Source organism: Microtus oregoni, unplaced genomic scaffold, assembly GCF_018167655.1.
Source record: "Microtus oregoni isolate MIOR12 unplaced genomic scaffold, Mior012 000036F_ref0000092, whole genome shotgun sequence".
Taxonomy (NCBI): Eukaryota; Metazoa; Chordata; class Mammalia; order Rodentia; family Cricetidae; genus Microtus; species Microtus oregoni.
Genome location: NW_024543095.1, coordinates 112,501 through 126,092, shown reverse-complemented (window position 1 = coordinate 126,092; position 13,592 = coordinate 112,501). Strand labels below are relative to the sequence as shown.

At 43.8% G+C, this 13,592-nt stretch overlaps 1 protein-coding gene across 1 annotated transcript in view; it reads left to right on the top strand.

Moving 5' to 3' along the window:
• Positions 1 to 9,747, top strand: part of LOC121433020 (glucokinase regulatory protein-like) — a 28,853-nt gene extending 19,106 nt beyond the window's left edge. The window contains 3 exon segments of the mRNA XM_041631251.1: positions 7,750 to 7,899; positions 8,822 to 8,956; positions 9,526 to 9,747. Of these exon segments, the coding sequence (XP_041487185.1) occupies positions 7,750 to 7,899; positions 8,822 to 8,956; positions 9,526 to 9,702 (462 nt within the window). The 3' untranslated portion in view covers positions 9,703 to 9,747.
• The last annotated feature ends 3,845 nt before the right edge of the window (positions 9,748 to 13,592 follow it).

Here is a 13,592-nt window from a genome sequence, read left to right as displayed (position 1 = left end):
TCTATCTTATATTTCACACTACGCCAGGCAGAGTGGCACATACCTATAATCCTGGCATTTGGGAGAGGGGGGGAAGCAGAATCAGAATCAGGAAAAGTTCAAGACCATCCCTAGCTACATAATGAGTTTGAGGTCACCTTGAGTTACATGAAATCCTGTCTCAGAAAACCAAAACCAAACCAAAACAAAAATCCAAAAAAAGCAAATCTCACACCAATCACTTCATAATACACGTGCTACTGGCAAGGGCATCTGCTGCTGTCAGAACGATGTAATTATCCATGCTGGGAATGACATTTAATCTGATACCATTACCTAAGTTCAGATTTCCTGAGATGTCCCTGGAGAGGCTGTTATTCTCCAGACCTGGAATCCAATCAAGGGTAATCTCCTGACTTTAGCCAGTAGGTCTTTCGGCTTTTGCTTAACAGTCTTTTGGTTTGGTTTGGTTTTTTTTTCCTTGTCTCTCTTGACATTGATATTTTTGAAGTCTAGGCAAATCTTTCCCCAGAGTCACCTCACATTTCCAGCACATACAAACAACTTGCTGTATTGTTTCTTCGTCATATTCAGGCTTATGTTTTCAGTTTTGTTTCCTTTTGGAGGAGACTGGCATGTCACATTGGGAGTCGCCTGGCATCTGTTTGTCTCTTCCTTGGCGGGGCTATGGTGGCTTCTTCAGTGGTGACGACTGCTATGTTTCTTTGCATCCTGTCACCCAGCTGTCCGTACCCACTGTGTTCCCATCTGCTGCTGATTTCTGCTTGACTCAATTGTTCCTGTGGTGACTCTCAAATGGCGATTTTCTATTTCTAGCCTTCTTCCTCTTATCTATATTCATTAATTGGCTTTCTTCTCTGAGGAACTTCCTATTTGCTCCCCACCCCATCTGTATTTGTTTAATGTCATTATGGACTCATGAATTTTCTGTTGTTGTTAAATGTTTAGATTTTTTTTTCTTTTAAAGACAGGGTTTTTTATGTAGCCAAAGCTGAACTAGAACTCATTATATACCCCAGACTGGCCTTGAACCCATAACCCTCCCACCTTAGCCTCCTGAACACTGGGATTATAGACATCTACCACTATGCATGGCTTAGATGTATTTTAATACAGTCTATTTTATTTTTATTTCTCTCTGTGTGTGTTTGCTTGTCTGTATGTGCACCATGTGTGTGCAGTGCCATGGGCCAGAAGAGGGCATTGGATCTCCTGGAACTGGAGTTACAGGTGATCGTAAACTGTGGCTGCTGGGAGTCTCACTCAATCTTATACAAGAGCAGCAAGTGCTCTTTACCCTGAGCCTTCTCTCCAGCCCCTTAATACTCTCTCTCTCTCTCTCTCTCTCTCTCTCTCTCTTTCATTTTTTGAAACAGGATTTCTCTGTGTAATAACCCTGGCTGACCTGGATCTCACTCTGTAGGCCAGGCTGGGCTCAAATTCGCAGAGATCCACCTGCCTCTGTGTCCTGAGTGCTGGGATTAAAGGTCTGTGTCATGCTTGGCTTCCCTTAATATTTTCTCTAGTACTGATTTTTCATTTTAATCCTTAGAATGAGAGCATATTCAAGGTGGCTTCCTCGAGCCTATTCACATCCATATTTAAACATAATTTGTATGTTTCTTTTTGGAAAAAAAGAAAATGAAAAACAAACAAACCAAAAAAACCACCCTCTTATGTTTGGGCAAAGGGTGGCATACAATTTACATCTTATGTGCTTTGCTTAATATTTTATGAATATTACTCAACTGCAATGTACAAATCTTGTCTTCACTGACAGCTGTGCGTGCACATGTATGATAACTGACCTGACCAATTTCTTATTTGGAGCATCAAATAAGAATATTTTGCTATTGCCAGTAATGAAGCAATGATTATGCACATATCTCAGTGCTTCTTTTGATAAATATGTAGAAATTTAGATCTTGGTTTAAGGTTAAATACAAATATTATTTTGCTGTATGTTGTAATTTTTTTTTCCATAGGCTTTGTACCATTTGCTTTCCACAATTTAAGTTTGAATTGATGCGGCTCCATACAGCCTCCCAGAGAGTTTTGTCTAGCTTCATTCAATTTCTGTGTAATTTTCATTTATATTCTATTAGTTATTGATTTTGAAGGAGTGGGATGGTACCCGGGGCTTCACCCATGCTAGGCAAGTGCTCTGCCCCTGAGCCACTCCCCAGCCTGTATCTCTATGATGTGAGAAGTGGAGCATCTTTCTCTCTCCTCCATTTCCCTCCCCTCTCTATTTGTCCCCTTACCTGATGGAGGAAGGTCATTGGCCAATAAAGAAACTGCTTGGCCCTGTGGGTGGAGTAAACAGAACAAAATGCTGGGAGGAAGAGGAAGTGAGGTCAGAGTCTCGACAGCTCTGCTCTCCGGAGCAGACGCCTCAGCAGAGACGCCATGCCCTGCTCCCTGGCAGACACACGTGATGAAGCTAAGACCCAGGATGGACTAGGCTAGAATCTCCCCGGTAAGCGCACCTTGGGGTGCTACACACAGATGATTAGGAATGGGCTAAATTAATATGTGAGAATTAGCCTAGAAGAGAATGGGCCAAGCAGTGATTAAATGAATACAGTTTGTGTATTGTTATTTCGGGCATAAGCTAGCCGAGCGGGCAGCCGGGGTGCTGGGGACACAGCACCGCGCCCCTAGTACTACATATGGCGCCCACGTGGACAACTGCTTCCACATAAAGCCTGAGACAGCTTGGGAAGTAATTCTAGAACAAAGTGAAAGCATTGTGCCTGGTTTCTTGGTAGCAGCAATTTCTCGGTTCTACTCTGCTTGCTAGAGGCAAGCAAGCGCCTCATCTAAGAGAGGCTTCCTGACTCAGCTTTAGCTGCAAAGCCTGCAGCTCATTAAGAGGTCCTGCCACGAAACACTTAAATGGTGTTGACGAAAAGCTGAACGCATGCTTTTCGGTTTTCAGCCGTAGCAGGAAAAAAGCTGCGCCGTTTAAAAATGCTGGCTTTCTGGGCCATCCTGCCAGGGCAAACTCTGACTGTTTGAGGCTGGAAAGCTAAGGAATGGACTGGATCTAGCTGGCAAAGCCACGCCTTTAATCCTACTGAGATCGCTTGGTAAATTAAAGATTCATGTGGTCAGAAAAAGAGAGATATACAGTAAAGAGAGATTCAAAGACAGAAAAAATTTCTGAATGGTTTAAAGTGTGTTAAAAATATATACAGACTAAAAGTTAAAGTTCTTAAAGTGAAAAACATAAAAAAAGGAAGAGAGTTGTTGTGTGTGGTAGCACACGCCTTTAATCCCAGTGCCTAGAAGGCAGAGACAAACAGATCTCTGTGAGTTCAAGGTGTAGTAGCGTACACCTTTAATCCCGAATGCCTGGGAGGCAGAGACAGGCGGATCTCTGAGAATTCAAAGACAGCCTGGTCTACAGAGTTACTTCAGGTCAAAGATACAGAGAACCTGTCTCAAAAAGCAAAAAGTTAAAAGTAAAAATAAACGAAATAGAGGTTAAAACAAAGCTGTACAAAGATGGAAAATACACAGAGAATCTTGATACTGTATGCTATTATGCTCTCTTTGAATTGTTTGAATGCTGAAAAAGGAGCAACAGCTGCTAAAAGATATTTGTTTATAAATGCTGCTGAACTAATCCAACATAGATATCTTGAATTTGGATCTAAGGATATGATACTTTGGAAAGGAGTTTCTTATTTTGTTTTCACAGAGGATGAGACGCTGTTCATTTCTTCTATTCTGATTTGGTATGATGGACCACGCCCTCCTGAAGGGTTGCAGTGAACATCTTCAGAAAATTGCTTCGCTCAACTGCCAACTGAGATGAAACTAGCACACAGGTTATACCATGAAAGACCTAATTAACGACGCCCCCATTCAGCAGGAAGCAGTTTGGAGAGAAAAAACTGCGCCCATGTTCCCAAATATGGTTTATCAATGTTCTTTTACATTTAAATGGGGATATGATATAGATATGAATAATTTGCATTAGTATAGATTTTGCTTTATTGATAGCGATTTAAGGTCAATTTTGTTAAATGTATATGTATTTCTGATATTGATTAAGGTATTGTGATTGTGTAGTTCATTTAAAAATGTAATGTATATAGGTAGTTAATAGATAATCATAATAGTCAAGTTTGTAGTCATGTTAGTTAGATTTTCTAGATATATAGAGATATATTTTAGATAGACATTCTTCATGTCTTTCAAAGATTACAGAATAGGACATTTAATGTTTTAATAACTGAGGACTTTTCATGACAATGAGACACTCTGCTCCTGGCAGCACCAATCTACTTCGAGAGGAAGATGGGCATCGAAGAGGATCATTATGGAGTTTGATAGCCATTTGGGCAAGAAACTGCTCTTGCCTGGACTACTGCATAAACTGGACACAGAGAACCCGCAGAGAGAGGACTACTGAACTTGCCTAAGGTGAGATGATCTTTCGGGGTTCCTGATTCATGAAAGAGTCTGCGAGACATTCTGCAGGACACAACAGATAGTGACTGAACTGACTTTGAATTTTCCTGCTTTATGGAAATGTCTGCTGGATACCATGGGCCTGAAGGCTGAAGATGGATGCCCCAACGATACAGAGGAACTTTGGGTGACTGTCCAGGCAGCGAGATGTCTCTGTCATTTCTAGAGTTTTAAAAGTTGCTTTTTTCTTGTTTGCTTAGGTAGTAGTGTATCTTTCTGGAGTCTTTGATGGAGTTAAGAATAGTTAGTTATAGTTATAGTTTTCCTTAGTTATGATAAAGATTGTTGTAACTTTTACTTGATAACTGTTTTGTTATATGTAATTTTGCTATGTTAAAGCCTTTTTTTTTTTTGTTTAAAACGAAAAAGGGGAAATGATGGAGGAAGGTCATTGGCCAATAAAGAAACTGCTTGGCCCTGTGGGTGGAGTAAACAGAACAAAATGCTGGGAGGAAGAGGAAGTGAGGTCAGAGTCTCGACAGCTCTGCTCTCCGGAGCAGACGCCTCAGCAGAGACGCCATGCCCTGCTCCCTGGCAGACACACGTGATGAAGCTAAGACCCAGGATGGACTAGGCTAGAATCTCCCCGGTAAGCGCACCTTGGGGTGCTACACACAGATGATTAGGAATGGGCTAAATTAATATGTGAGAATTAGCCTAGAAGAGAATGGGCCAAGCAGTGATTAAATGAATACAGTTTGTGTATTGTTATTTCGGGCATAAGCTAGCCGAGCGGGCAGCCGGGGTGCTGGGGACACAGCACCGCGCCCCTAGTACTACACTTACCCCTTCTTTCAGTTGTCTTGGACCTCCCCATGACAATCGACTAGCCTCAGATTCATAATGGCCCCTTCCTTCCTGCCTCCAGCATGCTGGGATTGCAGACTTCTGCCACCATGCCCAGCGTTTACTTCTTTTTCCACCAGGCTTTGAAATCTCGGCTGACTCCTTTGGCCTTGAGTTCTTTACAAAGCCATTAGTGTTCTATTTCTGATGCATGTTGTAAATATTTTCTCTTGGCTTTAGCTTGCAAGATGTCTGCTTCAGTTTTTCCGAGGTTGAATTTGTCAATCTCTCCATTGCCATTTGGGGCTTGAAGCACAGAAAGCTCCTCCCACACTCATGCTGGCATGACACCTCTGCTTCTTCTTGCAGTTCTTAGGAACTTTGTTTATTCTTGTGAAAACAGTAAGACATGAACTCACTTATATTTTTCCAGGCAATTACCTAAAATTGTCTTAGTTCTTTTCTATTGCTGTGGCTAAGCACCAGAACCAAGGCGACTTCTAAAGGAAAGCATTTAACTGGAAGCCTGGGTACAGTTTCAGAGAGGGTGTCTATGGCCACCATAGCAGGGACAATGGCGGCAGGCAGTCGGGCATGGTGCTGGAGCAGTAGCTGAGAGCTTACATCTTTTTATTATTATTATTATTATTATTATTATTATTATTATTATTGAGACAGAGTTTCTCTGTGTAGCCTTGGCTGTCCTGGAACTCTCTGTAGACCAGGCTGGCCTTGAACTTACAGAGATATGCCTGCCTCTGCCTCTGCCTCTGCCTCCGGAGTGCTAGAATTAAAGGCATGCGCCAGCACCAGCCAGCTGAGAGCTTACATCTTGAGACAGCAACCATGAAACAGAGAGTGTTAACTGGGAAAGGCATGGACTTTTGAAACTGATTCAAAGTCTACCACCAGTGAGATGCCTCCTCCAACAGGGCTCTCATAATTCTTCCCAAACTGTCCCACTAACTGTGGAACAAGCATTCAAGTAACATGAGCCTATTGGGGCCATTCTCACCCAAACTACCACACCAATTGTCTCAGTTTAATTTTGAAGTATAGCTTGTCTTGAGTGATGAAGGATATTACATGTGCCATATAGTCAAGCTCCATGTGCGCTGGTCCAATAACAATAGTGAGTTTGCATGTATTTTTTTTTATGTTAGAAGCAGTCTAGACTTCCTATTTTTTCCACTGGCCTGCTTCTTGATGCACTGCTGCCATGAACTTAATGATAGAGGATTTATGGCATGTTTAATATTTGGACGGATTAGTCCTCCATTAAATATTAAGGTATTTCCTAACTATAAATACGGATTTATTTCTACATTGGAACTTAAAAGTCAATCATGTAAACTTCAAAATAACTTTGTTAGTGATACTTACCAGCTTGCATTCTCACCAGCAATGCAAAAGTGTTCCGTTTTCCCCACAAGCTCTCCAGCATAAGTTGTCATCAGTGTTTTTGATCTTGGGCATTCTTACAGGTATACGATGGAATCTCAGAGTTGTTTTGATTTGAACTTCTCTGATGACTAAGGATGTTGAACATTTCCTTAAGTGTCTTTCAGCCATTTTAGATTCCTCTGTTGAGAGTTCTCTGTTTAGGTCTGTACTCCATTTTTTTTTAAATTGGATTATGTGATCTTTTGGTGTCCAATTTCTTGAGTTCTTTATATATTTTGGAGATCAGACCTCTGTCTGATGTGGGGTTAGTGAAGATATTTTCCCATTCTATAGGCTGTCATTTTGTTTTTGTTGACCGTGTCCTTTGCTTTACAGAAGCTTTTAAGTCTCAGGAGGTCCCATTTAGTAATTGTTTCTCTCAGTGTCTGTGCTCCTGGGGTTCTATTTAGTAAGTGGTTCCCTGTGCCAATGCGTTCAAGTGTACTTCCCACTTTCTCTTCTATAAGGTTCAGTGTGGCTGGCTTTATGTTGAGGTCTTTGATCCATTTGGACTTGAGTTTTGTGCATGGTGATAGATGTGGGTCTATTTTCATTCTTCTACATGTTGATATCCAGTTATGCCAGCACCACTTGCTAAATATGCTTTCTTTTTTAAATTTGATATTTTTTGCTTCTTTATCAAATATCAGGTGTTCTAAGATGTGTAGATTGATATCTGGGTCTTCTATTCGGTTCCATTGGTTCTCCTGTCTGTTCTTATGCCAGTATCAGGCTGTTTTCAGTACTGTAGGTTCGGTTTTTTTAAAAAAATTTATTTATTCATATTTTAATGATGAGTACATCATTAAATGTCATACAATGTTAGAAGAGGGCACCAGATTATGAACCACTATGTAGTTTCTAGAAATTGAACTCTGGACCTATGGAAAAGCAGCCAGTGCTCTTTCCCCGGCCCTCTCTCTCTTCAGCCCCTAGGTGGCTGCTGTCTTAGCCCAGGTTTTCTGTTATAATATGGCTCTCTCACCCACTGCTCTCCCAGCCCCTAACTTCCAGTGCTCCTGTGTGTCTGTATTTCAGAAGTTCCAGTGTGAGCTAAGCACCAAGTGGGTGTTGAATACAGTGAGTACCAGGGCCCACGTGCTGCTGGGGAAGACCCTACAGAACCACATGCTGGACCTCTGCATCGTCAACTCCAAGCTCTTTTGGAGGGCACTGGCCATGTTGCAGGTGGGAGCGTGACAGGAGACCCCCAAACCCAGACCGTAGAAGGTGGTTTTTTTTAATGTTGGGGAGGGGTGTAGGGTTGAGTGCTAGGTTTTCACAGGTGTGTCTTTCTTGGGCATATCATCCTGTCTTCATTGCATGCACACAAAGGTGCATCAATGTGATACTACAACTCCCAGTCGGCAGTCTTTAGGTTTCAAGGTGCAATAGAAACCCAACTAGTAGCTGGGCAGTGGTGGCACACGCCTTTAATCCCAGCACTCAGGAGGCAGAGACAGGCGGGTGTCTGTGAGTTCAGGGCCAGCCTGGTCTACAAAAGTGAGTACCAGGACTTGGAATTGAATAGTTCTAAGACAGTAACCCCGGTGGGAAGGAGTCTTTCTGTTCCTCATGACACTGCTAGCATCTGGCAGAGGGCTCTTGTTGCCTTGTCTTGGGTCATGTGCACAACTTTGAACCAATCACTGCCCTCCAGGGAGAAAGGGCACCTGCTCATCTGCTTTGTGTGTACTTTCAAGAAGCTGGTGGGGCAGGAGGGCTTGATTATATCTACGGTCTCAGAATGGAGACCAACAGTTATCCAGGAAAAGAAAGGGACCAATGCCCAAATGGAGGGAGAATGGATGATGGGCAGAGATCATGATGGACGGCCTTGAAGGTTGCTATCCTTTAGCATCCATTTATGTGGGGTTGTGGGATCACAGTTGTAAATCTCACCAACTTCCCATTCATTAACTCCTTTAACTCAGTTTTCCTTTACACTTTGTGATTATGGGGTTGCCAGGAGAGACAAACTCTCCACAGTGTCTTCAGCCAGTCTTCAGGATCCTAGCCGCCCCACCCCTCTTCTCCCTTTCTTCTGTGACACTATTTTCAGTTCTCCTTGTCCTCCACCCCAACACCGACCTTACTACCACTCCCACAGAGGTTTTCTGGACAGTCCAAGGCTCGCTGCGTCGAGAGCCTCCTCCAAGCAATCCATTTTCCTCAACCACTGTCAGATGATATCTGGGCTGCTCCCATCTTCCACCACGTCCAGGTTGTCCACGAGAAGGAAAAGGTATCCTTTCTTTCCCCTTGCTGGCCATTCCACAAACTCTTTCCGAGGATCTTAAACATCTTAGGAACTTGGTGTGACACTAGATTTACAAAGCTCAGAGATCAGTGCCACACAGAGCTCCCATTTGGAGGGGTAGGTGGATGGGGTGGGGTGGGGTGAGGAGGCATGACAGTGGCAGAAACTACAGAGGCAAAAACGACACCAACAAAACGGCTTCTGTTCTGCCTTGGAGGGGCATCAAGAAGGACTGAGAGAAGGGTCTTAGCACAGGAATTTTCCCGCTTAAGTGAAGGTTTTTTGTTTTTGATTTTTTGTTTTTCGAGACAGGGCTTCTCTGTAGCTTTGGAGCCTGTCCTGGCACTCGCTCTGTAGACCAGACTGGCCTCGAACTCAGAGATCCACCTGCCTCTGCCTCCCACGCGCTGGGATTAAAGGCGTGCGCCACCACAGACCCGCCATCTTCCTATTCTTTTACCCAACCTAACTCCTGTGCCCAATTCTTGTCTCCTCCAGGGTTCTTTCTCAAATGACCTTACCGTTTCTTCAGCTCACCCTGCCCCTTCCCACAGGTGATCCCCACAGCCTTGCTGAGCCTTTTACAATGCTGCTCCATCACAGAGGCTAAGGAACGCCTGGCTGCAGCTCCTTCCGTCTGCGAGGTTATCAGGAGCACCCTCTCTGGGCCGGGTCAGAAGCGCACCACCCAAGCCCTTGGGGACCCAACAGCCTATAGTGCAGTAAATTGATGTTTCTGGGACTGTGAAGAGGCTCTGCCATCGGTCCAGTCCCATGAAGACTTGTTCCATCGATACATGTGGTGGCGGGACAAACCCAATTTCTGGGGGTGGGGGTGGGGGCATTAACAGCCCGGGATCGGGGAAGAGTCACTGGCATCTTCTGATCTCAGAAATAAAACTGATTGTCTTGTTTTGGAACCTAACCTTGCCAAAAGTCAGTTATCAGACTCAGTACACACAAACACGGAAATGGTGGCACCAGGTCATTCCGGGCAAGGAGAAGCTGTGTTTCAGCTATTATCCACTAGAGAAAGACAATCCTGATGAGACAAGAGCCTTCTGACTAGAGTGAATGTCATACCCCCTTAGAGACCAGAGAGCAGAGGATTTTGATGGCACCCTCTCCTTGTGAATGCAAGAAAGAGCAAAGGAACTCTGGCTGTGCTGGGGACCCTTTAGTGGTGGGACCCTACAAACACCAGAAACTTGTCTGCGCAGTTTTAGACTTCAGCAATCACGGTTTTGATAAATCAAAGACACCTGGACTCATACCAGGTGCAGTCTTGAGTACCTGCAGCCAAGGCTCTTACTGAAGAGATCTGGCTCCCTCTTGTGGCAAAGAAATAGCCAGTTAAGAGATCTCACCGCTTCCCCGCCCCCACACAAACACCTCCCCTTCTGAGAGAATTATTTTGGGATATGACTGGGGAAGTCAAGAACCAAGGAAAGTTTTGGAACAAATAAGATTAAAGTGAGGCAAATAAAACCTGAGAATGTCTTGAAGGCTTACAGTGTTACGTTGCTAGGGTTCAGCCTTGTCTTGGGTTCAGGTCCTGAGGCGGGAAAGGGACATCGGCCATGGAAAAGGAAACTTCTGACCAGCAAGTGGGCTGTGCTCAAGTGGCCCCGAATAGCTCAGGCTGTCTTTATTTATACACACCAGAATTTTCCTTACCAGGGTTATGTGAACAACTTTATTATTGGCTTCTATTTTTGACTTTAAGAAATACATCACAATTGAAGGAATACATTGTGAAAACCCCCATTGTTCCCCTTCATGCTTCCCCAAATACACCATCCCACCCGCTACAATACCTTACTCTAGACGTAGAGTTCAGCATTTTTGCAGGCCTTAACTAAACATCGAGCCAGACACAGCCTGCTCTCCTGGCGTGCATGACAGCTGCTTGCAGTTACGAAGTTAAAAGTAACAGACATGGAAACAATGCTTTAAGGACAATATTCAAACCCAGACATTGGTTCATGTCTGCAAGGTGTATTTTTATACAGTTCTTTTTCCTCCAAGAGGGCCCCACGTCTCGATCTCTCTGTAGAAGGCAGACTTTGATAAGGCGCTCTTCCCATCTCTCTGTACCATGCATCTCCCACCAATGTAAGCTCCTGTGCATGGTAAAGATGGATCTCTCCATCCTATAGTTTGCATTGTCTGTTTCCTCTTGGCGCATACGAGATCCTACCAATGCTTCTATGTGTGGTGTCCAGGGAACTTACTCTCAACAGTTGGCACTGTGTGAATCCCTAAGGCTTTCCCCCATTCTGTGTACACATGCCTCACTCCCTTTTCTAGAACCGTGAGACAGAGTGAGCGTTCAAAGTGGTGTTCTCTCATGCGTACCTGTTTCTATCGAATCAGAAAAGTTCCCAGGATTGGGCGTTGTAGTTAGCAATTCCAGGGAAGAGATTTGAGAAGCGTTAGCCCCCTGTTGAATATTAGGGGAAAATATTTAAAAAGGAGCAGAATTTCCAGGGGAAATTACAGCTGTTGCACGTGTGGCTGACAGAGTAAAACTAAAAACCACCCAAAGAATCACCAAAATAATGAGAGAGAAAAGAACCTGCAAGCTGCCTGAATTTTGCAAATTCCTACCCTGGTCTTGCCGAGTGAGAGTTTCCACCGGTGCCTTGCCCTGAGGAAGCCCGTAGAACACGGAGTCTTATGCTGATCCGAGACTAGGCTGCACAGCTCCCAGCATGTGGAGTGAACAAAAGAGAGTTGGGAACTTCTTAGGGGATTCTGGGCTCTAGGCAGAGCTAAAGCAGTTCGGAGATAGGCTAGAACTGAGTAACGCGTGGTGGTGCATTATGTAATCCCTTCATCTGAGAGGGGCAGTAGGAGATTGTGAATTGGAGGCTTCATGTCAAGAGTGCTCTCTCTCTCTCTTTCTCTCTCTCTCTCTCTCTCCAAAAATTATCCAGAGACAGATGGGCTACAACTTGTCTCCAAATAACTAGCACTCTTTGGAGAAAGCAAACATCTGAGGAGAGGAAAACAACCAGAGAAGGCAGCGGCGATCCCGAAATGTTGACAGAAAGCTGACCACTGGATTGAAGAGAAAAGCAAATGACCTCTTGGGTATCCATCTGCTGGATCAAAGCCAAGAGGATTTGGCTTAGGAGGCAGTTGAATACTGACTGTACATGAAGTCTAATATACTAAAAATGGAACTCCATTCGTCCAGGTCAGCTAGCTGTTATTTTCACAACATAGGTGGTGCTGGGTTTAGGCAGCCTTGTATAGGTCTTGAATATGTTAGAGTCTGTAAGGTCAAAGAAGGGAATTTGAACCAGGTAGGGGATGAAAGTACCAACCTGGTTCCATGTATGGGCTCACAAACACAGCAAAATGCCCAGTATCCTATCTAAATTCAAGGCAGATTAGATCCTGGATCTAATCCTATATCCATTTTGGATTAAATGCATGGATTAGATCCTAGTGTTGTGAGGACAGACATTATATATGGAATCCTTTATGGGAGAGGGAAGAACGGGTCCCTTTGTTAGTTAGTGGCTGAGGGTTACAGAGTGAGAGAAAGACACAGGAAGATGAGCTCTGGTTTATAGGGTCCCCGAACTCCAGAATGATGAGACATATTAAAGACAAGCAGGCAGAAGAGCTTCTCAAAGCTAAAGCTGGAAAAAATTGAGCAACAAAATGAATAACAATAGTATCGAGTCATAATACAAAGTACAAAATAAATATACATGCATACATACCAATAAATATAAATGGACAAATAGAATCTGGTGAGAGGGAGACACATCTTTCTTACTCACGAATTTCAAATACTATATGTGGTGTTATAGTATTCCTCCAGGAGATGGAACTTAATCATGCCAGTTCCCGTACCCCCAATAGGAGTTAGATTTATAGATTTGCCCCTTCCAGAAGCAAAGTAGGAGCAAAAGAAAATAATAACTTCAAGTAGAGAAATATGGCATGCACTACCCTACAAAGTACTTGAGACCAGTATCACAAGTTAATAACATGTCACTCTTGGCGTGCTGGAATAAGAAGGAAATGCCACAGCTGTGTATTCTCCACTTCCACCCTGCCCCACCAGCATAATCTCAGTCTAAGCATACAGGGAACATCACAGAGACACAAATTTAGGGCTGTTCTTCTTCTATTATTGGCACAGTGGTTGAACACTGGTGGAGTCCTCAGAGGACTCTGGGGTTTGGTCTCCAGCAACATGGTACTATGGGTTGGATCCTGAGCATCAGTGGGAAAACATGACATCCAAGTGAAGGCTGAGGCTCAGTTAATAGTAAATACGCCAGTGTTTTTATTTTATTTTTTGAGATAGGATTTATGTAGCTCAAGTTTGCTTTGAATTTGCAGTATAGCCAAGGATAACCTTAGATTCTGGATCCTCCTGCCTCCACCTTCCAGGTTTATCTCATGGCGTTGACAAGTGTACTAAAGTTTTATAAGATATTTAGAGTGGGGCTGGCGTCGGGCAGTGTTGGCGCACGCCTTTAATCCCAGTACCCAGGAGGTAGAGGCAGTCGGATCTCTGTGAGTTCAAAGCCAGCTCGGTCTACAGAGTGAGTTCCAGGACAGCCAGCACTGTTACACAGAGAAACCCTGTCCCAAA